Here is a 25,038-nt window from a genome sequence, read left to right as displayed (position 1 = left end):
CTTGTTCTGTGTCCTTTCTTAAGGCCACATCAACTTGATGCTGGGTAAGTGAATGATCAGGGGAACCTGAAACCCACTCTGGTCACGATAAACTAAAGTAACACAGCACTTCGCCCTTTCATGGTACAATTAGCAGAAATCATAATGAGCTCCTTACTGGATCATTAAGGAACACAAGGTCTTTTCAAAACTAGTGGTGGAATCTAGCTCTTCGGTGCTGTGGCCCACTTAGCTAATGACTACAGCCCTCTGCCACTTGTCAGTTACAGGTTGGTCATAGCAAATAAGTGGCTGTAATGAAGGAAGTCATACAGGCACTTGCAAAGATTCTAATTAGGAAAAACATGTTTTAAAAAATATTTAGGAAAATTATACTTTATGGGCCAAACATGTATCCATTTAAATTAATTTAATCAGGCTTCCTACTTTGTTTTTTAACTGTGTTCCATTCTATGGAGCATAAATATTAAATCCTTATAAAATACACATCATTTTAAATGCTTAAAGTACAAAACACAATTCAAGCACAAAACAATGCATTATGGTATCATGAATACATTTACAAAACCTGGAAATTAAAAATTAACAGCTTCAAATAAGTAGATAATACTCCACAAAGACCTGCTCAACAAGTGACACTTTAAACAGAAGAAAATACAGGCAATGTCAGTTAGTGTTGTTCTTTCAGTAGTACTGCATGAGATTAAAAACAAGTGTTCAAATTCTAGTAGTGATATTAAACTGCTTTCTAATCTGGGTTAAAAATAGTATGAAGTCTTTAAGTACTTAAGTTATTTGAAAAAATTTTCACTTTCCAATTGGCAACATGACCTTTAAAATATGCCGAGTGCAAATCATGAGTAACAACATGAAGATGCCATAATGTCACATATTTATCACCACAAACCTGCTACTATGCTGCCCAGTACACAGGCACAGGCCTCTCTGGCTCAATGACAAGTGTACAAATCGTAATTCTTATAAGAATCTCACGTAAAGTCCAAGAACAAGCAGGTTCAACAAAAGAACTAACCTGTGCTCTTTTGTTTCTTAAAACAAACAAACAAACAAAAAACAATAAAACAGTGTAAGTCAGGCTGTGAACCTGAGTGAAAATTCATGTTGAAAAATATCAGTGATGTGTTCATCTTCTTCAGCTGAAAGGGTGAAGCACAATGGCCACAACTTTGTTACAGACTAAAATCCAACAGGTGATTCCAACGCCACCTAAAAATAAAGACACTCAACATCAGGGAGCACGCTAAGAGTCCTGCCCACGTTCCCTGCCTCCACTACCTTTATCCTAGAGGAAACAAGAGTAGTTCCACTCTTTCTGAGCAGCGCTGGGCTAAGATAAGGTTTGCATTTCCTAGGTTGGAATTCATCAGGCTTTCTAGTCATTCGCAGGGCTGCCTTCTTTACTAAGCAGGAATTACACAGGGCAGGGAGCTCTGGTTTGAATCCCTCTTCCCTGCCAGAGAAACAGGCTGTATTATTTATGATCCTAACAGACTGTAAGACCATTCTGTGAAACTATTTGGTTTTCCCTTCTCAACAAAGCTTTGTAAGTGAAGGAATGTTTACCCACACCTTTCTTGTCCACTGGTAAATGAGAAATAGGAAGACAGGCAGCAAGAGTGACCAGTGGCCTGCTGGCTGCCTAGGAGGATGGCCTCTTGCACCAGCACTGCCCTCATGGCTGAGTCCCCCATAGAGGGTGGGGGAAGGGGAGGGGGCACGGCTAAGTTGAAACAGTCATTACTTTTAATTTAGTAATTCACTTCTAGCATTATTACAAATCACAACCGAAGACTGACTGACAAGGACATGTGTTATAACGTTATTCTTGATAGGAAAATATTTGGACCTAAATAAATATCTTTTAACAGAAAAATTAGTAAATTATGACACAGCCAAATGAAGAACAGCTATTCAAAATTCCTTAATAAAGAAAAGTTTAGTCCGGCCAGCATGGCTCAGCAGTTGAGCATCGACCTATGATCCAGGAGAATGTGGTTCAATTCCCGGTCAGGGCACATGCCCGGGTTTGGGGCTCAACCCTCGGTGGGGGACATGTAGGAGGCAGACAATCAATGACTCTCTCTCCATCACTGATGTTTCTGTCTCTCTCTCTCCCTCTTCCTTACTCTCTCTGAAGTCAATAAAGACATTTTTTTTAAAAAAAGTTTATTGGTATGGGAGAAGGCTTACAATATAAAGTAAAAAGGAACAAAAATTGGGCAACCTTAACTATACAAAGGTGGGCAAAATAGATCTACAGTTGTTTGTATGGAAAAATATGTAATACAAGAATAAACTCTGTGTTTTGCATACTCACAACTGTAAACCTACTTTTGCCCACCCCTGTATAAAAAGAAATAGAAAAAAATGACTGGGAAAAACATGCCACAATTTAAGAGGGATTATCCACAGCTAATGAGGTTTTTTTTGTCCTTTTCTTATTTTTGTAGTCGTTCTACAATGATGTACTACTTTTAACATCCAAAATAAATTATGTTTCAAAAATAAAAGAATGGCAAAGAGCCATAAATGCTCTCGCTATGCATAGAACTGAACAGAGGTCGCAGAGTTTGGGAACTAGAAGTGGTGTTTGAACAAGCAGGCTATCGGACTGCAGGTATCGGGCCTAGAGTCCAGAAGCAGACCTGGTTGAAGTCCAGCTCTGCTACATAGTATTTTGGTGACAGCAGACGAGTTAACTAACTTCCCTGGGTCTCCGGCTCCTCACTGTCAGCCTCACGAGGCTGAGACACAAAGCCTGGCTCCCCGGTGAAATGGACGAGGCAGACGATGTCAGGCTGACTTAACCTTCTACCGCACACCTCCTCCTAAGTGTCGTCATATTCTCCCACTGTGTTTCCCAGAAACTCCTACCTGCCACTCTAGTGGGAAATGCTACCAGGCGGTCTAGCGGGGTTATCCATTTACTCGGCACCACAGCCACAGGAACAGAATAGTACTTCCAAATGAGGGAGACCATCAGGGCAGCCTGCAGAGACACCGCTGGTGAGTGCCCCAACCCACCAGTCATGCAGCCAATCACCACAGGAACAGGGGGAAATCTGAAAACAGACTAAGAACACTCCACATCGGTGACCTTAAGCCCTATCAATCCAGTCCCTGCAGCTGACAGCCACTGATAAGATATAAAGTTGACCCTTGAACAACACAGGTTAGGGGCACCAACCCCACACACAGTCAAAAATCCCAGTGTAGCTTTTGACTCCCCCAAAACATAACTACTAATGACTGGAAGCCTTATAGCTAACATCAACAGTCAATTAACACATATTTTATGTTCTATGTATCATATACTGTATTCTTAAATAAAGGAAGCTAGAGAAAAAAATGTTAAGAAAATCATAAGAGAAAATACATATATTTTATGCATTCATGACATACCTTTTTCTTAATATTTTTGATATTTCTAGGCTACATGGTTCATCTTCGAGTTTTGTCAAATTGTCACAAATCTCCAAAACATTTTCCAACATATTTATTGAAAAAAATCCACATATATGTGGGCCTGCACAATTCGAACCCATGTTGTTCAAGAGTCAACTGTATAAAACTATTAAATTAGCTGATAAATTAACCAAGATCTCCTGTAACACAAGTGTTCTTTTCTCATTGAATATCTCCTATAAGCAGCCAGACTATGCTACTAAATACACCTTATTAGGGACAGAAGCGATCATACATCTCTAAGATCCTTGAAAAACTAGTTAATTCTCCCATCCACACTCAAGTACTGGCAGCCATGTGCGGAAGTGGGACTTCTGTAAGATTACTTTTTTTTTAAGCCTCCTACGGACATTTTATTTTATTTTATTTCATTTTATTTCATTTTATTTCATTTTATTTTATTTAAATACATTTTTATGGATTTCAGAGAGAGGGAGAGAGAGATAAACATCAATGATGAGACAATCATTGATTGGCTACCTCCTGCACGCCCCCTACTGGGGATCAAGCCCACAGCCTGGGCATGTGCTCTGACTGGGAATTGAACCATGACTTCCTGGTTCATAGGTCAATGCTCAACCAATGAGCCATGTCCACTGGACTGTAAGTTTAAATGGTGGGCAGAGGGATGATGCTTTCTCTTCCCTCCTTTCCTTAATAGCACTCCCTCAAGTTGTCTTCTGTCCCCTCTGTGGCCCTGAATATGCTGCTCAAATGAGGAGACCTAAAAGAGGGCCTCCGGCCCTGGCCAGGGGCTCTGTTGGATAGAGCATCATCCCTATACGCCAAGGTTGTGGGTTTGATCTCTGGTCATGGCACATACAAGAAGCTACCAATGAGAGCATAAATAAGTGGAACAACAAATCTCTCTCTCTCCAAAATCAATGAATTTTTTTAAAAAAATTTAAAGAGGGTCTCTGGCCTAATTTCAGTCCCTGGAAAATCCTATCTCATATCAAAGTGACAGTGCCTCAGGATCAATGTACTTACTATACTCAAACAGCCTGGGTTTTGGGGGGCTTGAGTCCTTTACCCCAGTAAAAATCACTAATAGCACTGAAACTCAGAGATGACTTAAAGGAGCCACGGCAGACCCACAACCTCAGGGTAAAGCAGCAGTAAACTGGTAAAACAATACAAGAAAATGCACACATTTTAAGCATTAAAAAAACACAATAAAAAAAGTTAAAAATCCCCCCATAAGAAAGCTGTGCGTCAGTGATATTGGACTTTAATGAGAATAACAGGTTCCCTACCTGGAGAGCAGATGGTCACACGTCCTCATACCATGTAAGAAGCAATGGCCAAAATCACTGACCATCTCAGAAAACACAACTAGTAAGTAAGCTGCTCTCACTTCTTCCCCCAGCCTCCCAAAACTGCACTCGAGTGAAGGCCACATAAAGAACTCCAGAGAAGTTGTTTCAGTGTTCATTTGCTTAAAAATCCCAACATTTAACAATTCTAATCAAGAGAAAGGCTTTCTTTAAGTCTAACTTATAAATTCAGAGTGTTCAGAGTTACACGCTGGCAGGACCACACAGCACAGCAGCTGAAGGTGGAAAAACCTGAATCTCCACACCTGGATTCCAGGGGCCGGATGGTTCTAGACACTTACCAACTTTAATGACCCCAGTGACAAAATAGGACACTTACTTGCAATATGTAGAAAGCAACACTTATAACCCATTTTATCTTGGCCAACTGAGCCGTCCGTGCTTTCACTGAAAGGAAAACCAGGATGAAATGATTATATCAGTCCTAGAAAGGGAAGAAAATATTCAAGTACACAGAAATGCTATTTCCTCTCACAAAATATTTTCTAAGGATGCATGTACATATAAAATAGAATGTCTTAAGTCACCCACTGTGCTATTATTTCAAATAGGATCACACACAGATTGTGAGATGTGAAGCTTTAATTTTGAAAAACCCTAAAGCTATTCATCAAAATCAGAGATTCTTTTCACCATACACTTACCAACAGGACTAAATGTTCTTCCCTGTTTCTCAGTCTACACTACGCACTGATCCACAAGGGAGTCTAGTTTGCCCTGTGCCTGGCCTGGGCAGGCCCCTCTGCCTGTTTCATGAGCCATGGAGACAGCTCTCTCACTGTGCATGCTCTCAGCACACAGGCTGCCCTGTGCAAATCATCTTCTGCACAGCAGGCTGTTAGCACAGTGGCAAACACAAAGATGAGTAAGACCTGAGCCCTAGCCTGAGTCTGCACTCGGATAAAGACACTGCCGGGCACTTTCTGAAGAGCGGAATTAAAAAAGCCCCTGAGAATCCACTTTGAGATTTTTTTCTAGGCTTTCTCTCAGAAAAGTGTTGAATTTGAAAATGACAACCTAACAAGTTAGCTTTGAAGAAACTCTAAGAGTAGCCTGGATGTTTCTGTGTTTAGAAAGCAAAGGTTCACCAGCAAATAATGAGAAAGTAATAATTATTATTGGGTTTCTTCTAGACAACTTAAGTTTATATCAACATTTAGAACATCCAAGAATCAGTACATATATTCCATAATCTTTATATAAAGATTTCTCTATGAGCAGCTCTTATGAAGCTTTCCAAGCTACAAATGAAAACAGTACCATGAAGGAAGCATATGAGGTCTTGCTTCCCAGCAATGTCATCAGTTTGGCTCAAATAAACTCTTATAAAAATTAAAAAAACAAAACTGCACCATGAGTTTTGAGCTTATCTGTCATCTTGTTGATCTTTCTTTCCAGCCTGGCGTATCTGGCGAACTCGTCCATCATGTTGACAGTGGAGAGCTCTTGCTTCATGTCCTGGATCTCTGCTCTCATCTGAGACTCCTGCTCTGCATCCTTCTGCAGCACCCTGGACATCTGGTAAAGTGGACAGTTGGGGTCAGTGCCTTTCCACCTGGGGTACAATTCTCCCTCACCTCCTCCACCATCCTACCTGCTGTCTCTCTCGCCTGGGCAGGCTGCCCTTTACCTAGATAGCCAGCTTCTGCTGCCTTGTCCTGGTCCTGCTCCCCACAACCACAAAAATAAAACCTCTCTCCGGTTTAAATCGCCATTCACATTATATTTTTCCTTTTGAAGGCATGCCAATGAATTGTTATGATACAAACACATGTATCTTGCACTATAACTGTAAAATTGTAATTATAAAATAAAAACTATTCCTGTCCCCAGAGCTGTCATTCAGGTACAAGGACCCGTTCTCTTCCCTCCCTGGAGAATTCAGTCCTAAACTGGGTAGGCAGAGCAGGATGGGGGGGCAGAGTGCCAGCGCAGAGGACTCCGAGCCCAAGCACAGCGAGGAGGGCATTCCTGCAAAGGGACACCCTGGCAAGGAGGGAAGGGGCGGGGGACGGGGGTCAGAGTCAAGCCTAGTGATATGGGGGTCCCCAAGAAAGGGCAGCCTGCCTTTGGAGTAGGAGACAGAGCAGGGAGAGGGGTGCATATGTTATAAAAGGAAGGTACAGAGCCAAACACGGTATCAGCGCCCAAGGGGCATCAACCCTGGAGAGGGGGTGCCGGTGGGAGAGTAGTTACAAAGTATTCATCAAATAAAGTAAACCTATTGAGGATAACGGAGCCCGTTTTCGCAGCGGCAGGCCTCAGGCGCCTGCGCAGAGAGCGTGGCCCGCTGGGGCGCTCACCCCGCCCTCCGCCCGGACAGTCCTGGGGCGCCTGCGCAGTGCACACCGCCCGCGGAGACCCGGCTGCGCCCTCGGCGGCGCCAGTACTGGGGCGCCTGCGCAGTGCGCCTCCTGCACCCCACGCAGAGCGGGTGCTGGGGCGGAGAGCCTTTGCGCCCCCCCTCCTCAGATACCTTTGGCTAAAGAAAGTCCTAGATTGTATGCTAAATGAACAAGATTCTCTCCTCCATGTGTCCTGTGACCAGCTTAAAGGGAAAAAAAGCAAGAACTCTCAGGAAAATTGTAAGTCAACACCAGGGACTGGGGTGTCCTTACCCAAGCACACACCCCACCCTAGTATTAGACTGAGATCCCCTCCCAGGACCTTCCAAGGCTTTGCTGGCTAGAGGATTCCTGACATTAGGGTTTCTCAAGGGCCTCAGGCCAAGGTGCCCAGGGGACCAGCCAGCTGCTCAGCTAGTGGGATGGTGTACCCCTCCCTTGCTTCTGGCTGGACGGAAACGTCCGAAACATTGCAAGATGGTTATCATCTGAAGTACAGTGGCGCGACCCACTCCTAATCAAACTCCTTTTCTCCTCGGGAGTCTCCACTCAGGTCCTCAAATCAGGGCTTCCGATGGCACAGCCTCTAACGGTCGTGGCAGCACCTTGCCTACACAGACCAGGACTTCCTTCCAGCACTTCCTTACCTTCAGCACAAGCCCAGACACCAGGCGGAGCCGGGGGCTGTGCTCGGCTAAGATAATTTGAACCTGGCTAACAATCCCCACAACCAAGGGGAAAGAGGTTTAAGAAAGCTAACTGGCTTGCGTTTAGAAAGATTATACAGCCTGTAAGCAGCAGCACAGGATATGTCACAAGTCCAAGGTCAAACCCAATCCTCTTTCATCTACAATAAGCAGGGACGGGGAACGTCAGGCCCACAGGACTCATATGGCCAGTGAAATCATTTGGTCTGGCCATGCCAAGGCCTCACCAAAGAGAAGCAGTTTCAGCCATCCCATTAAATGTTTGACCAAATACAGCAGGCTAATTTTTAAGTTGATAATTTTGTATGGCCCACAGATTATGTTATAAATATCCAAATGGCGCTTGGCAAAAAAAGGTTCCCCACCCCTGAATGAACAGCCACCCTTATGGGGCAGAAGTTCACCCATGTCTAGACTGCAGCAATAACTTCTTGTGACAGTGTTTGGTGTAGGCTTGGTGAAGGAACCTGAGATAACAGGTCTTATTTATAGCTGCTGGCATGCCCCAAAGACACATTTCAACTTCCCCCTCAGCTAAGGAGAAATTACAAACAATTCATAGAGGAATATAAAACACAGCCTCTGAGCAACTGAGATTAGTTGCATGTTGCTCCAACATGAGGTGAAATGGGATGGGGTACAAAGGAAGAATGGAAGTGAATCTGCAAGAAAAATAGACAAGAATCCCACAAAATGGAAGACAACATCTGAAAACCATATATCGAGTAAGGAGTTAGTATCCAGAATATATAAAGTACTCCTAACTCAACAACAACAAAACAAACAGCCCCTCACTCCTGCTATGGGCCTACAGAGGGTACCTTTTCCCTGGGGACAGCTCCTGGTGCCCAATTTAAAAATGGCCAAAGGACCTGAAGAGACATTTTTCTAAAGATGAGATACAAATGACCAATAAGCACATGAAATGATGTTTAACACCACGAATCATTAGGAAAAATTTAAATCAAAACCATAATGATAGTACCACCTTGCACCTATTAGGATGGCTATTATCAAAGCAACAACCTAATATGACAAGCATTGGAGAATCTGGAGAAATTGCATCTCTTGTGCAATGCTGGTGAGAATGTAAATGGTGCAGCTGCTGTGAAAAACAGAATGGTAGTTTCTCAAAAAAATTAAATATGGAATTACCATATGATCCAGCAATTCCACTTCTGGGTATTTACCCAAAATAACTGAAAACGGAGACTTGCACAGATGTTTGAACACCAGCATTACTCATAACAGCCAAAAGGTGGAAACAATCCATATGTCCATTGAAAGATGAACAGCCCAGCCTGCAAGGCTCAGCAGTTTAGCATCGACCTAGGATCCAGGGGATTGCAGTTCCATCCCCAGTCAGGGCACATGCCCAGGTTGCAGGCTGGATTCCCAGCAGGGGGCGTGCAGAAGGCAGCCAATCAATGACTCTCTCATCATTGATGTTTCTTTCTCTCTCCCTCTCCCTTCCTCTCTCTAAAATCAATAAAGACATATTTAAAAAAAAAAAAAAGATGAACAGATAAACAAAACGTAGTACGTATATACACAATGGACTAATATTCAGCCTTAAAAAGGAATGCAATTCTAACACATACTACAAGGATGAACCCTAAACACATTACGCTAGGTGAAATAAGCCAGTCACAAAATGACAAATACTGTATGATTCTGCTTATATGAGGTACTTAGAGTAGTCAAATTCATAAAGACAGAAAGTAGAATGGTAGCTGCCAGGGAGAGGGCAAATGGGGAGCTAGTGTTTAATGGGTACAGTTTTAGTTTAGGAAGATGAAAAACTTCTGGAGATGGATGGTGGTGCTAGCTGCACAACAATGTGAATGTACTTAATGCCACTGAACTGTACACCTAAAAAGGGTTAAAATGGTAAATTTTATGCATATATATCATACAACATTTTTTTACAAAGAAGAAAGATGGGCAGGGGTCAGCTCTACAAGAGTCCTTCATGCAATTCTAAGAACTTGGGACATCATCTTAAAGACTAAACAGCATCAGGGAAGATTCTCAAGGGGGTGGACAGGGGCTAAGAGAGATGTCTCTAAGCGTGAGAACAATAGGTGTAGTAAGGCTCTAGAATAGTGCTTTACACAAAACAGGCACTCAATAAATACTTGTAGAACAAAACGTAAAGTAGAAATCCTGCCTAGTCTTAACGCCCCCCCCACCACCACCAGCAATTTACATGAGGAGAGAAAAGCAGGGAGAGCTGAGTGTCCCAGAATAATGCCGTAACCCGAGCATCTGATCTTTGAGGTCTCCGTCTAGATCAGACAGCCCCTCACTCCCGTTGTGTGCAAATAGAGGGCGCCCTTCCCCGGGGAACAGCTCCCTGTGTTTCCCCCACACTTCGCCCCACCAAATGCGCGGCGGAACCCCCCATTCGTGCTCCAGTAGGCAGAGAATCACAAACCAAGGATCAAACTGCCAACCCGAGAGTCACTAGCTGGGCGACTTTCTGGGTCAGACTCCTCTGGGAGGTAAAGGAAGGTGGGGTGACAGTCCTGTCCCAGACGTCCTGACAGCGGGACGCGAGGTGATGCGCTCACGCCTGGGCAAAGCCGCCGGCTGGGACAGGCGCCCAGCGCTCCCCCAACAAAGGAAGCAGCGCACAGTACTGAGGTTCTCAGTCGACGCTGTCAACCACCCCACCCCACCCCCCAGAATGGGTGCTCCTGCACCCTGAGCTCCGTCTCTCCGGGACCTGGCACAGCTGGCACTACCTGCGAGGAAGGCCGAGGCCTCCGGCAAACCCCGGACGCCGCGCGCGCCAGGCACTGTCCCCTCGGCCCAGGGCTGCCGGCAGCCTCCAGACTCGAGGAAACAACGGAGAGGCGGGCGGATGCCAGCGGGCACGAACAATTCCCAGCCTGAACCTCGCCGCCACGTGACAGCGTGGCCAAAAGTTGCCAGGTATTTCTTTTATTTATTTATTTGAGTATTTCTTTCTTAAAACGCAGAAGGGCCCAACCAAGACGCTTCTGCAGGCCGAGCGCGGCCCTCAGGCGGCCAGGCGTGAGACCCCTGTGCCTACGCCAGGCTCGGCGGGGACGGAGGTCGCGACCCACCGGCCCCTGGAAGGCCGGGACGCCACTTACGAAGGAGGAGAAGGACGGGAGGAGGATCCTGAGGACATTGCACCCAAACACGAAGCAGAGCACCAGCAGCCACGCCCAGTGGTCGGCCTCCAGCGCGCTCATCCCGGACGCTCCCAGCGGCTTGCGCGCTGCTAAAGCCGAGGCCCCGGGACCGCGCCGGCGCCCGCGCCCGCGCCTGCGCAGTGCGGCCAGGTCCGCCGCGCCTGCGCACTGCGCCGCGCAGCCGGGAGGCTGGGCCGCCTTTTCCGCCCGGTCCGGGCGGACGGCGCCCCCTGGCCTTCGGGCCGCCGCCGCGACTCCCGGGAGACGGGTTTCCCAACTTCGGGTGGTTGGGCGACCACGGTCTCCAGTTTAGGTGTGTCTACAAGCCATTTGTGTGATCGTGTAATATTTTCTATAAGTTGGCTCACTTTTATTTTATTCTATTTAGAATAAACCTTTCCAGAAACAGAAAACTGCCCTGATTATAGCAGCAGGTATCTGTAGAAAAAAATGTTTGTAAGCAGTTATATGTCAAATGTATTTTTACATGTCTAAACTAAACACTGTAATAAATGTACAGGATTTCCCAAACTGCACCCCCAGTTAGAAAGCAGGGTTTGGCCTGGCCGGCGCTCCGTGGTTGGGGCGCTGCCCCGCCCACCGGGGGGTCCTGGTGAGGGCCCCGTGAGGGTCCCCGTGAGGGCCGCGCCTGGGCTGCGGGTGGATCCCCGGCCTGGCCCGGCGAGGGGGAGGCAACCGATTGATGCGTCTCTCACATGGTGTTTCTCTCTACACCCTCCACTCTCCCTGAAATGCAATGGAAAAAGTATCCTTGGGTGAGGATTTTAAAAAAACAAAACAAAATACACTTTACAATCAGCGTGTAAGAAACTAGTTAACCTACGTTTAGGTGAAAATGGGGTATTACAGCAAAAGAATCCCAGTTCACCTTTATGTACAGTAAATGATGTCTAGCTGCCTCTTCTGCCATGGCTGGAGTCTGAAAACTAAAACCTAATTAAAATGGATCACAGAGCTGTGGTCCTACAAATTTCTGTTTCAAGAAAACACATGGAGCAAAGCTATTTAATATCAGTAGAGTGAATTCTTTCCTTGGAAACACAGCTGGGGGGGGGGGGTAAGCGATGTGGAGCTGACAAGAACAAAAGAAAGGCCTGGAGTCTGCCTCTCCTCCGCAGCCGTCCCCTCCAGCTGGACCAGCCCCAGCTGCGGCGGGCTCCTGGCTCCTCTACAGACTAGAGATTTAGAAGGATTCACAGGGAGAAGCCACCCCTGGAAAGTGATGGCAGCCCCTCCTTCGCCTGTGCCTTTCAAGCTGAAGATGAGCGTTTCAGCTGTTCCCCACCCTACACACCCCACCCCACTAGTGCATACACCCAGGAAGAGGGCCACCAATTCCTGGTAAGGCGACAATGTGACCAAAAACAACTCCAGAGAAATGTCTTTGACTGCAGCAGCATGGGAGAGGATCTGGCTTTCAGGAGCAACCCAATTTAAATAACTCAGCTCTCTCGCACTGCTTCATTTGCACAGCTCTCAAAAAGAGCACTCACAACGGAAGGCTGAATTTTCCTACTAACATGTGGAAAGAAAACATGAAAGCCAAGACAACTCAATAGGAGTCAGTCTGGATCTCGTAACCAGAGAGGTGCTCAGAGCTGAGTGACTCGAGTCAGTTACTGAGGACAGCCAACACAAAGTGGATTCTTCTCGAGAGATCCAAGCCCAGAGGCGGCACTGAAATACAAGAAACAAGATGGCTTCAACTATTCCCAAAAGAGTGAAAACGGGACAAAGAGAAGAAACAATTTAGTAGGAACTGAATATACCTATTCTTTGCTTTGCCCACTTGGTTTTACTAAATGAAAACGATGATGATGATGACATAGTGTTGAGTCAAAGAGCAGACTGACCACCTTTCCACAATAAATTAAGTAAAATCTGCAGTGTTTATTTCGGTGATGGCACAAAATAAGCTCAGGAAGTTATCTTGAATGCACATTTTACAACCATTATATTGCTCATTAGCTGTCAGCGTCCTGGACATGTCCCATATGTTGGCAACATGTTTTAGGATCCAGGATAGCTAACGATAAATGAAGTATGAGGATCTCTTGGAAAATTGCCTTCTAGCATAGCTGAATATTCAAGCGTTCCCTGTGTGCTCACAAATATGTGCATTGTATATGTATATGTGTGTGTGAGGAGCTAATTAGAAAAATGAAGTGTTGTAATTTGGGCTATTTTGCTGTGTTTTTTAAGTTGTTAAATTTATGCAAAATTTTTAAATGCAAATGTTTAAGTATACGTAAAGACAGCACTGTTAATATTGCTAGATAGCCCGGCCAGGCATGGCTCAGTGGTTGAGCGTTGACCTAGGATCCAGGCGATCGGGTGTTCGATTCCCAGTCAGGGCACATGCCCAGGGTTGTGGGCTTGATCAGTGACTCTCTCATCATTGATGTTTCTACCTCTCTCTCTCCCTCTCCTTTCCTCTCTCTGTAATCAATAAAGATATATTTAAAATATATATATATATTGTTAGATAGTTGTTGAGCAACATTGTGAATATACTAAATGCCCCAGGACTGTACCCCTAAAATGGTTAATCACATGTTACGTAAATTTAACCTCAATTTTTTTTTTAATCCTCACCTGAGGATATTTTTCCCATTGCTTTTCAGAGAGAGTAGAAGGGGGAGAAACAGAGAGAGAGAAACATCAGTATGAGACAGTCCCATCGATTGGTTGCCTCCTGAATGTGCCCCAACTGGGGCCAGGGATTGAGCCTGCAACTGGCCAAAATCGAACCCAGGACTCTTCAGTTCGGAGGCCGACTTTCTAACCACTGAGCAAAACAGCTAGGGCTCACCTCAACGTTTAAAAATTGCTAGAACAGTCCTGGCCGTGTAGCTCAGTTGGTTAGAGCATCGTCCCCATATGCCAAAGTTGTAGGTTCAATTCCCTGTCAGGGCACATATAAGAATCAACCAATGATTCTTCCTCTCTCTAAAATCAATTAAAAATAAATAAAAATGCTAGAATTAAATAACTTTATTTTATTTTATTTTATTTTATTTTATTTTATTTTATTTTATTTTATTTTATCCTGGCTGGAGTGGCTCAGTTGGCTGAGTGTCCTCCAGTGCACCGAAGGGTTGCTGGTTCGGTTGCCAGTTTGGTTGCAGGTTGGATTCCTGGTCAGAGCATGTACCTGGGTTGCAGATTTGATCCCCAGTGGGGGAGCCTATGGAAGGCAACCAATTGATCTCTCTCTCCCTTCCTTTCTCTAAGTATGTCCTCAGGTGAGGATTGATTTTAAAAATGTTTTTTATTTTAGTCTGTTATGCTAAGCCTTCTGAATATGCAAAATTCAGGTTAAAAAATTAATCTTATTGATATGAGTACAGTTGACTTCATTTAAACCTCAAATTTTCAAAAGCTGTGTGCTATGTCCAGAAATTTATCTCTAAATAAACCTTTCATTAGTTTTAAAAAATAAAAAAATAATTTCAAACATACAGAGAAATTGCAAAAAATAAAAATGATGTGAAGAACCCAATACCCTTAGATTCGCCTACTTTAACATTTTACCCATTTGCTTTATCATGTTTCCTCACCCTATCTTTCAGTACATCACTAAGAACCTTCTCTTATATAATCACAGTACCTGTGTTAACTTCAGTATAGTTAACATTGATATCACGCTTTTATCTAACTGCCATTTGTGTTTCAGTTTTGTCCTTTGTAGCATTTTCCCCTCCACTACAAGATCCAGTCCAGGGTCAGGTACTGCATTTAATTGACATGTCTCTTTGGCCTCCTTTAATTTGGAACATTTCCATAGTTTTTGTCTTTTATAACATTGACATTTTTTAAGATGTAGTTCCCCTAATAAAAAAAAATAACTTTTTTTTTTTTAATCCTCACTCGAGGATACTTTTTCCATTGCTTTTCAGAGAGAGTGGAAAGGAGAGAAAAGCATTGATGTGAGAGAGAGGCATCGATTGGTAGCCTCCCGCAGACACCCCTACCAGGGCCAGGGATCGAGCCTGCAACGGAGGTTTGTGCCCTTGGCGGGAATTGAACCAGGACCCTTCAGTTCACAGTCCAGCGCTCTAACCACTGAGCAAACCAGCTAGGGCAATAAAAAAAACAAAACTTTTTGAGAAAGTGCTGACCTGTTTTACAAAGTGGTTTACCATTTTACATTGTGACCAACAAGGTTTGAATCCAGTTCCTCCACATCCTATCCAATGTCAGTCTTTTACATTTTAGTCTTTCTAATAGGTGTGTAGCGGTAGCTCATTAGACTCTTTTGCTGTATTTGTAGTTCCCTGATGACTACTGATATTGAGCAGGTTTTCATGTGCTTGTCATTCTTATATCTTTCTGGATGAATTATCTGTTCAAACCTCTTGCCCCCTTTTTACTCAGTTGTTTATTTTCTTAGAACTGGATAGTTTTGAATTCATTCTCGATACAAGTCCTTTATCTGTATAGGCTTTGCAAATATTTGCTCCCAGTCTGTGGCTTGTCTTATCATTCTCCTAAAAATGTTCTTTGAGCCCGGCCTTCATGGCTCAGCAGTTGAGCATCAACCTATGATTCAGAAGATGGAGTTCGATTCCCAGTCAGGGCACATGCCTGGGTTGCAGGCTCAATCCCCAGTTAGGGGCATGCAGGAGGCAGCCCATCAATGACTCATCATTGATGTTTCTCTCTGTCTCACCCTCTCCCTTCCTCTCTCTGAAATCAATAAAGACATATTTTTTAAAAGAGAGAGGGTAATTCTTGTAAAAAAAAAATGTTCTTTAAGAAGATTTTAAACTATAGTGACAGAAAGCATATCAGTGACTTCCTAGAGACCTGGGGGTGTGGCCAGAATTGATTGAAAATCCTATCCATATCAGTGACTTCCTAGAGACCTGAGGGTGTGACCAGAATTGATTGATAGGTGTTTTATATGTTCTGTAAATAGATTGTTGTGACGATTGCACAATTCTGTAGATTTACTAGGAATCACTGAATTTTACGCTTAAAGCGAGTTTTATGCAATGTTTTCTACTACAACTTTAATTTTTTTTAATTGTTAAGGTATTAAATAAAGCCTTCTGTGTATCAGACACTTTACTAACTCCAGGGTGTAAAACGATGGTGAACAAAACATCCACAATCCTTATTCTCCGGTAGACTTGACTAAGCAAATATTTAAGTACTGCCCGAGCTGGTGTGGCTCAGCTGGCTGAGCACCGTCCAGTACCGACAGGCCTCCCATCCGGCTGCGGGCAGGGCACACACCCTGGTTTCTGCCTCCATCACCAGCAGGGGGCGTGCAGGAGGCAGCCGATCAATGACTCTCATCATTGATGTTTTTCCCTCTCCCTCTCTCTGAAACCAATAAAAATATATTTAAAAAAAAAAAAAAAAAAAAAAGGACGCTACCCAGAAACAGCCGACTCCAAACAACGCAAGGGAACATCGCGGTGCGCCAGCACTGAGTCCCGGGAGGTCGCAAAGACCCGCGCCTGCGCGCCGCGGCGCCTCCGGAGTCGCCAGCTCCCGCTTCCCTTCCCACGACCTCCCTTCCAGCGCCTGCGCATTACAACCCGCTTCCCGCAGGCTGCGAAGCTTGCGACCCTAGATACCCTTCCTTGCCGACTGACGTGGGAGAAATGGGCTCGTACTCGACTCCATTGTCTCTCCCTTCCCCAGCCTACGAGACGAACTTTAAGTTTCCGTCGCAAGTCCCCCTGGATGGAAGGGACTGGACACTCGTGGCCTGCAGAGATCTGGCGCGCGCCCAGGTATCCAGGAGAGCTGTGGGCGGGCTCACCCGCCGATCACGTGGTGGGCGTCCGCCAATCGGCATGCAGACCGCACTTTGCGGCTCCGCTTCAAACTACCGTGAGGCGAGAGCGGCCTCTGAGGCCCCGCCCCGCTCGCCTGGGTCTGGGGCCCCGCGAGATGGCAGGCGGGAGTGGGGGCGCCCAGAGCGGGGGCGGGGCGCAGTGGTCGAGTGACGGCCCGCCTCACCTATTCAGGGCGCGGACCGCAGGGGGGTGGGCCCCGCAGCCAATGGGAAGGGGCGGGGGGCGGCCCGGCGGGCGAGGAGGGGGAGCGAGTGGCCGGGGGATGCGGGGGGAGGAGGAGGCGGGCTCCCAATCCGGTTTCATCCGGTTCTCCCACTGCCCCCATCGCGGGTCCGAGCAGCTTGGGCGGCGGGAGACGCGGCAGCGGCCAGGCAGCCCAGGTTCGCGAAGCCCCGAGGCGCGCCGCGGCCCTCTGGCACCCAGCTCGCGCCCGCCCCGCCGCCACGATGCCCAAGAGGAAGGTGAGCGGGGACCGCAGCCCGCACACGCCCCCTCCGCCGCCCGGGCCTGCTGCGGCGCCCCGCGCGGCCCAGGCCTGGCGCGTCCGCGGCGGTGCTGGGCCCCTGGAGGCGCCCCGGGACCCGCGGCGGGCGGGCGGCGGGCGCGCGGCGGCGTCGTGAGCGGCGCCCGGGAGCGTGCGGTGGCCCGGAGAGCCGGGTGGGAGATTCGAACGCGGCGGCGGGAAGCCCCTGACGTCAGCCGGGCATTGTTCTGGCGGGCGGGCGGGCGCGCGGGGGCGCGCGGGGCTCGGGCACTTCTGCGCGCGGGCTGCTCCCACTCGCCCGTGCGCTTCCTTCCCCAGGTGAGCTCCGCCGAGGGGGCGGCGAAGGAGGAGGTGAGCGCCCTGGCCCTCGCCCTGGGGGAGGGGGCGGGTCGCGCGGCACCCTTCAGCCCTCACTCGTGTCTCTTTCCTCTCCCGAAGCCCAAGAGGAGGTCGGCGCGGTTGTCAGCCGTAAGTACAGCGAGCCCCGTACCCGTTTCTTTCTCGTGGGATCGTGCCCAGCGAAGGTACTCAGTGCCACCTTTGCCTTTCAGAAACCTGCTCCCGCAAAAGTGGAAACGAAGCCCAAAAAGGCGGCGGGAAAGGTAGGCGTCAAACTTGCCCTAGTGGACCCGCGTGTCTCCGAAGGGCCGCTGTGCCCCTGCCCGCGGGACTGTCCCTTAAGAAAACGCTGTTGCCGGCGACCAACCCCGTGACTGTGAATATCGCAGAGTAGTTGTTGGATGTCAGTCTCCTGAAATGTCGAAATTTTATCTCATTTTCTTAAGTTTTGTATTTTAATAAATATTTTTTTTTTTGGTCTGGGTAAAATATGGATATAATTGTCCTGGCTGACAGGGGTATAATGTGTCTCATTAATGCTGCTGCAGAATTTAGGAAACTTGATGACTGAAAGTATTAAATATTAACTTGAGCTTATAAAGGAAACCCATTCTTTGTGTTGTGTACGTGTGTACGTATAGTCAGTGCTTGTCCATGGCTGTATGCTTGTGTTTCTTTTGACAATTATAGCCAAGCTGGGACTGAGGCCAGGAGGAAGGGAATGTGTAAGTTTTTGCATGTCAAGCTCACAGGCCAAGGTAGGGGATCATATCTTACCTGTGTGGGTACATCGAGAGTTGTGTTCTCTGAGAACGTAACAATTCTAAAAGTGTTTTATTCGCAGTGATGTGTAAAGGAGTTCAGGAAATCTTTTTTTCCTGACATGCTCAAGTTCTCCGTGACACTTGTTGCTCTGAATAGATTTATGGCTGCATTATTCACATTGCAGGTCTTTGGAGTGAAGTTCCTGGGGATATGTACATTTGAAAACTTAAGTTGGAAAAGCAGAATATATGCAAATCATTTGTAGCTTTGCTTTGGTAGATAGCAGTGAAACCGCCTGCTGCTAAGCGCTCTGTGTTCTTCAAGGGAAACTTATGGTGTGATTAATTTCTGTTCACTCAGAACTTAAGTGAGAGTTTGGTATTTGCAATCTCTCCCTGCCCCCCAAGAAAATCCTGTCCTAAAATCGTAGGTGGAATCTTAGCACTGCACAAAGATTCTCTCCCCCCACCCTGTTTCTTTATTTAAATATTGTACAGAGTTGAGTGTAAAAATCTTAACTTTTCTTCAGTAGGTAGTTCTGTTTGATGATGATTGATGTTTTTAAAAAGGGGTTCAAGGGAGGTATAAACATAGTACATTAGTTTAGAATTTCTCACACCAGAAGATAATGCAGAAATTCTCTGTATACAAAGTTAGAGGACCCCAGGAAGTTTTCTTGAAGGATGGGGGGATGGGGGAGCAGATTTTGCTCCAAAATGTTAGTAGGAACAGTATACTGTTATTACCCATCTTTTATTCTTTGCTTTTCTAATAAACTAATAGGCTGAAGTACTATGCCTATTTCCCTCTTAAGTTATTCTTCCTTTCCTTATTTACCTCTGTCTCTATTTTTATCTGCCTTAAAGTTATTTTAATGAAAACAGTTCAAATTTTAATTCCAGTTTGGGACATCAAATGTAATAAACATTTTTCTTCCTCTCAGAGGTCAACAGGTAAGTCTTCATGTCAGTGTTCCTTAAGGAGTAAACCTGTCAGTTCAATTTGCCCAAAGGAAAGGGGGCAGTGGCTTTTTTTCCTGTAAAGCTTTTGATGTGTTGATCACCATACTGCCGGTTAGACATGCTGTTTTCAAAGCATGTGCATCCCAATGTGTGCTCCTGACTCGGAGAATTTCTTTAGAAGCATTTTGAAACTGGAAGTGTACATTTAAAAAGCATGTTGATTGATTTTGTTTCCTCTAGCTTTCTAGCTATTAATAGTTAAAAGTGGTATTAATTCAATCCAGGCTATTACTGCGTATTGTATTTTCACTTTTAAGGTTTTACATTTTTATGTTATTGTAGTGGTTGTGAAATGAATGGGAAAGCTAAAGAAATCAGATTGCAAACGAATAGTTGTTTTGTTTTATTATTATTTTTTAAATGTCTTTATTGATATCAGAGAGAGGGAGATATAGCAACATCAATGATGAGAGAGAGTCATCAGTTGGCCTCCTTCTGCATGCCCCCCACTGGGGATTGAATCCTCAATCCCGGCACATGCCCTGATCAGGAATTGAACCGAAATCTCCTGGATCATACGTCCAATGCTAAACCACTGAGCCACACCAGCTGGGCGCAAATGAATAGTTTTTAAGTACAGGAGTGATTGTGACCTTTCATGGTAACAACATATATAGCAGTGTTATCCCAAGTATGTTTGTTTACATAATTTATTATTTATCCGTAAGGTACGAAATTATTAGCGTTTGTCGTGCTGTCTTTATGGAATGCCACAACTGGTACAGGATACATGGCACTGATTTTTTTCCTCCTCTTAGCATTGACGTTTGTGAGATCCACCTGCCTGTCTTTGTTGCCATTTAACTCAAGTATTGGTCAGTATTGATAGGGGTCTTTATACAACTTACTGGTGACCTGGCTTAATTTAATTTCCATGTTGCTACATTCTTTATTTACAGGAAATGTTAAGGTATTTGTTACTCTTCCCCATTGATGGATGGTATCCAAAAATATTGTTCTATATTGCTTTAAAGGTGGCTTAAATTTTGAACCTATTTTATCGTCATACTAATTAATATGTGTGCTTTCAGATTCTTCAAACACCTAAATGATAACGATAAACTCAAAATTGATCCTTTTAGCTACTCATTATATGATAGTCAACCTGACCATACAGCATGGTGCTTTTTTCAGGTGAATGGGCTTACTGTGAGGGTAAGTGTCTGTCAGGACAGTGGACTTGTGACTGTTTGACTATTGTTCATGTTTCCCAGAAGTTTGACAGTTACCGGGGTAGAGGTTCCTCCAACTGTTCTTCGCCTCATTTATTCTGTCGTGGAAATTTAGAGAACACTGGGTGACGGAGAAGGCACTGGAGAAAGTTGTGTAGTTCAGGCTTTAGGTTTAATCAACACAAGAGGCTTGCTGGGCAAGTCCTGAACAGTTCTCCTTAGCAGATTTGGTTGTCCTGATGACTGGGGGTGGACCCTAAGGTGGCTTGTATAGAAAGTGTGTCATGGAAAAATAAAAATAAATAAAAATAAAAAATAAATTTAAAAAAAAGTATGTCATGTAACTCAGGCTGACGTGTGACAAAGCATTAACATTTCAACTATTGTGGCTACTGTTTCTATCATAGGATAAATCTGCAGACAAAAAAGTGCAGACGAAAGGGAAAAGGGGAGCAAAGGGGAAGCAGGCTGAAGTGGCTGACCAGGAGCCCAAAGAAGACCTACCTGCAGAAAATGGGGAAACTAAAAATGAAGAGGTGGGAGTGTGCGTGTGTGTGGTTGGGTTTTGACACTGACAGTAGATAATAAATTGTATACTTTTATGTAGCCCATAAGACAGTCTATTTTTTATAATATTGAAAGTTTTGTACGGTAACCCCATGTGAATGGACAGATTATTTTTATGAATTAGATCATACTTGTAAATATATATGTAAATGGTTTCTTTTCAAGCAAGTAAACGAGAAATTTTAATACACTCAGAATTTCACCAGTAATGTGCACTATCTATGTTGTATATGGGGTTCGTTAATATAAAAAAGATTTAATTTACTAACTGGTATGGCACTCATTTTTCTTTCTTTTACATGACCTCAGGAATTTATTTAAATAAATAATCCCTTTTCAAATTGCTGTCTATAATTTTCTTTTTGCCTGGGCGGGCGTGGCTCAGCAGTTGAGCATCCATCTAGGATCCATGCAGGAGGCAGCCGATCAATGACGACTCCCTCATCATTGATGTTTCTCTTTCTCTCCCCCTCCCCCTTCCTCTCTCTGAAATCAATAAAGATACATTAAAAATAAAAATAAATTTTTTAATCCATTCCCTTCATTTGGCATATTTTTACCACTTATTTCTAATGAAGGTTGTTTATTTTTCTTAAATTTGTCTGACTAGGACTGAGTAACAACTTAATCAAGCAAATAAAAAGTAACTAAGATAAACAAATGCACAGTGTATGTGATGTTAAGTCGATGTCCTTAATCTTTATTTTTTAAGCTCTGAGGAAAAGAGGCCTTTTTTTTAATCCTCACCCAAGGATATGTTTTTATTGATTTTAGAAGAGATGAAGGGGTGGGGGAGAGAAGGGATGAAATGATAATGTGACAGAGAAACATTGGCTAGTGGCTGCCCTTAGGCACCCCAGCCAGGGATCACGCCCATAACCTAGGTATGTCCACTGACCAGAAATTGAACCCACAACCTGCTTGGTGTACAGGACAGGGCTCCAGTCAGTGAGGCACCCTGCCAGGGCATGAAGAGAAGGTTTCTAAAAAAATAAGTGGGCTGCAAGGTTTTGATAAATAACTTCTTAAGCCAACCACAAGCGTCTTTTTTTATGTTATATTGGCTAAACTAGAAAAGATAATTTAGTTATTTACTTTCAAACTTTTCTATTTATAGATCAAATTTTAATGTAATCTGCTTATTTCTAAATTGTGAAATAGGTAATCACAGTTTACTTTCAGTTCTTAGTTCTAACCATATGTGAAATATTATGTAATATAAGAAGACATTACTAATCTAGTTATGAGAGAATTTGACCTACTATATGTTAGCAAAGCATAATTGATTGTTAGTCATGGTGGTTATGTTTTTATAAGGTTGCTGTGAATACTGAAAAGTTGTAAATAGGGGAAATACAGGGTTAGATTGCGATACTGATCACACTTCCATTAACTGATCAGTGCAAACCTTATTTTATGTGTGTTTCTGTGTAATATGTGTTGTCAGTATATTAGCATTGAACTCGGGGCCAATAGAAACGTAACTCATGCCTAAGTGAAGCTATCCTCCACGTGTGTGTTTTCTCCAGAGGACACATCACAACATCCTTGCACTTGTCAATACTAGAAAACAACATTTGGCACTAACTAGAGCATAAAAAAGATGCTTGTGAACAGTATTAGAGAGGAAACAAAAAGGCAGCACCACCTCAGCTGGGAGTGTGCGTGTTGAACGACTCAGGTATTTGTGTTATTTGTCTGCACGCGACTGTGGAATCACCATGAGTATTGGTTTTAGGATTACAAATAAATTTTAGTGAGTGGGTGAATTACTGATGCGGATTGACTGTGTTTTTCTTAATCCTCAGCTGAGGATAGGTTTTTCATTGATTCTAGAGGGGGCGGGGGGAGAGAAACATCATTTGGTTGCCTCCTGTATGCTCCCCGGCCAAGGATCCCACCCAGTGCCTTTGGTCCACAGGTCAGGACTCCAACTGACACTGGCCAGGACTAGGGCCGACTGTTTCTGAGACCTACTAGTTCTATGTATATAAGTAAAACTTATATTGTGTTAAATGCTAAAGCTCTCAAAGCTCAGCAATGACACAGAAACCAAATGTCTCATCGTAATTTTTCCTTTGATCTGCAGAGCCCAGCCTCGGATGAAGCGGGAGAGAAGGAAGCCAAGTCTGACTGATACCACATACCCTGTCTGATGAGTGTCCCTGTCTCCCTTCTTGTACAATCCAGAGGAATATTTTTATCAACTATTTTGTAAATGCAAGTTTTTTAGTAGCTCTAGAAACATTTTTAAGAAGGAGGGAATTCCACCTCATCCCATTTTTTTAAGTGTAAATGCTTTTTTTTAAGAGGTGAAATCATTTGCTGGTTGTTTATTTTTTGGTACAACCAGAAAAATCGTGGGATATTGATACAGGAGGCTATGATTGTCCTGGGTGTCAGCTTAACATTCCATAGATGGGGGTCGTTTTTATATCCTATAATACAAATACTAAATGACAACTTGGAGTCAGTCGTGCATTTAATATGTCTTGAACATTTTAAATTACTTCTATTCCCATGTTTTTGGTAGAAGTGTTTCCTAAAGAAAACCACTCCTTGGTCTTGGCTCTCCCTGTCAGAATTTCGTGCACTCTGTAACATCTTTGATGTGGTAGTCCAGTTTTCCTAGTAACTTTGTTAATGTGCTGTGAAAGATTGAAAATTTGATTATGTAGTATATATATATTAAATTGTGAATTAGTGGGACTTTGATGTAACAGCGTATCAACATTTGAAGATACTGGTACTTGATACTCTATTAAGGGAAATTAGCCTCCAAGTTTTAAGCTGGAAAGTCACTGGAATAACTTTAGAAAAGACTTACAACTACATGACTTTGCATTTTTGGTACGTTATGTTAAGAATTGTGTACAAATTGAAATGTCTGTGTACTTATTCTCAAAACAAACAATAAAATCTCAATTATGAAAGAATTCTTTGAAGCACACAAATGAAGTTCTGGCTTAAATTTTATTTAACAATTTACATACACTTCCAAAGTTTTCTTAAAATTTAGCCCAGCCGGGCATGGCTTAGCGGTTGAGCGTTGACCTAGGATCCAGGAGATCGGGGTTCGGTTCCCGGTCGGCACATGCCTGGGTTGCGGGCTGCAGCCGATCAATGACTCTCTCATCATTGATGTTTCTATCTCTCCCTCTCCCTTCCTCTCTCTGAAATCAGTAAAGATATATTTTTTTTAAAAAGTTTTCTTAAAATTTAAAGTGTGAAATATTTAATTTTTCTGTAAATTACTTGAACACATCTACATTTTACTTTGAAGATGTTTGTGTGACTAACTTGGTTTAATAATGGAGAAATAGTCCAATGTCCTTTGAAGCAAAATAAGTTGTCACTCTGCAGGAAGTAAGCTTGTAAGTACTGACTAAGCCATAACTAGACCTAGTGTGGTTTGTATTTGCATATTTTTGAGATTTGCTTTCTTGTGTATTGGACTTGGTGTTCTGCCATGGAAACAGTCTTTAGAGGTGGTTGGTGTTGGACACTTGCACCTATTTGGCAAATACGAAAACAGCTGGGCCAGGGAAAGCACCTTGCCATGGTTACCACTAAAGGAGACCTTGGAACAAAGTTTAGAGGTTCTGTACACTTGACATGTTACTCTGCCTGTGGACTGATGAGGAGGAGGCAAGCGTGCCTCAAAAATAGGGTTCCTGGGTGGTCAGCTCTGCAAGGACTATATGCCCAAATGACCATTTTGAGAAGCCCATGGGGAGTGGTGAGGTGTGGCATCTTAAAAAGTGTGAGACCACAGAAGAAAAATGCAAAAAGGACACTGACAGGAAGAACTAACAC

The 25,038-nt window shown here is 44.2% G+C and overlaps 2 protein-coding genes across 3 annotated transcripts; one reads left to right on the top strand and one right to left on the bottom strand.

Moving 5' to 3' along the window:
- Window positions 1–569: 569 nt before the first annotated feature.
- Window positions 570–11,150, bottom strand: GET1 (guided entry of tail-anchored proteins factor 1). Its single transcript, XM_016220885.2, has 5 exons — window positions 10,998–11,150; window positions 6,176–6,341; window positions 5,143–5,210; window positions 2,896–3,010; window positions 570–1,227 (listed from the first exon to the last, which is right to left on the bottom strand). Exons 1-5 carry the CDS (start codon window positions 11,097–11,099, stop codon window positions 1,154–1,156), a joined length of 525 nt encoding a protein of 174 aa, XP_016076371.1. The 5' UTR covers window positions 11,100–11,150; the 3' UTR covers window positions 570–1,153.
- A 6,042-nt stretch (window positions 11,151–17,192) lies between these two features.
- Window positions 17,193–24,158, top strand: HMGN1 (high mobility group nucleosome binding domain 1). 2 transcript variants are annotated; one of them, XM_087818426.1, is made up of 6 exons: window positions 17,193–17,334; window positions 17,676–17,708; window positions 17,796–17,825; window positions 17,909–17,959; window positions 21,063–21,191; window positions 23,312–24,158. In XM_087818426.1, the coding sequence occupies exons 1-6, from the start codon at window positions 17,320–17,322 to the stop codon at window positions 23,357–23,359; spliced, it is 306 nt and encodes a 101-aa protein (XP_087674552.1). In that variant the 5' UTR covers window positions 17,193–17,319; the 3' UTR covers window positions 23,360–24,158. The 2 variants fall into 2 exon arrangements, with proteins under 2 accessions (XP_087674552.1, XP_087674554.1); XM_087818428.1 differs by lacking the exon at window positions 17,676–17,708.
- The last annotated feature ends 880 nt before the right edge of the window (window positions 24,159–25,038 follow it).

Source organism: Miniopterus natalensis, chromosome 6 (genome assembly GCF_054644295.1).
Source record: "Miniopterus natalensis isolate mMinNat1 chromosome 6, mMinNat1.hap1, whole genome shotgun sequence".
Classification (NCBI taxonomy): Eukaryota; Metazoa; Chordata; class Mammalia; order Chiroptera; family Miniopteridae; genus Miniopterus; species Miniopterus natalensis.
Note: the sequence above shows the minus strand (reverse complement) of the source record. Positions and strands in the feature narration are given on the sequence as shown.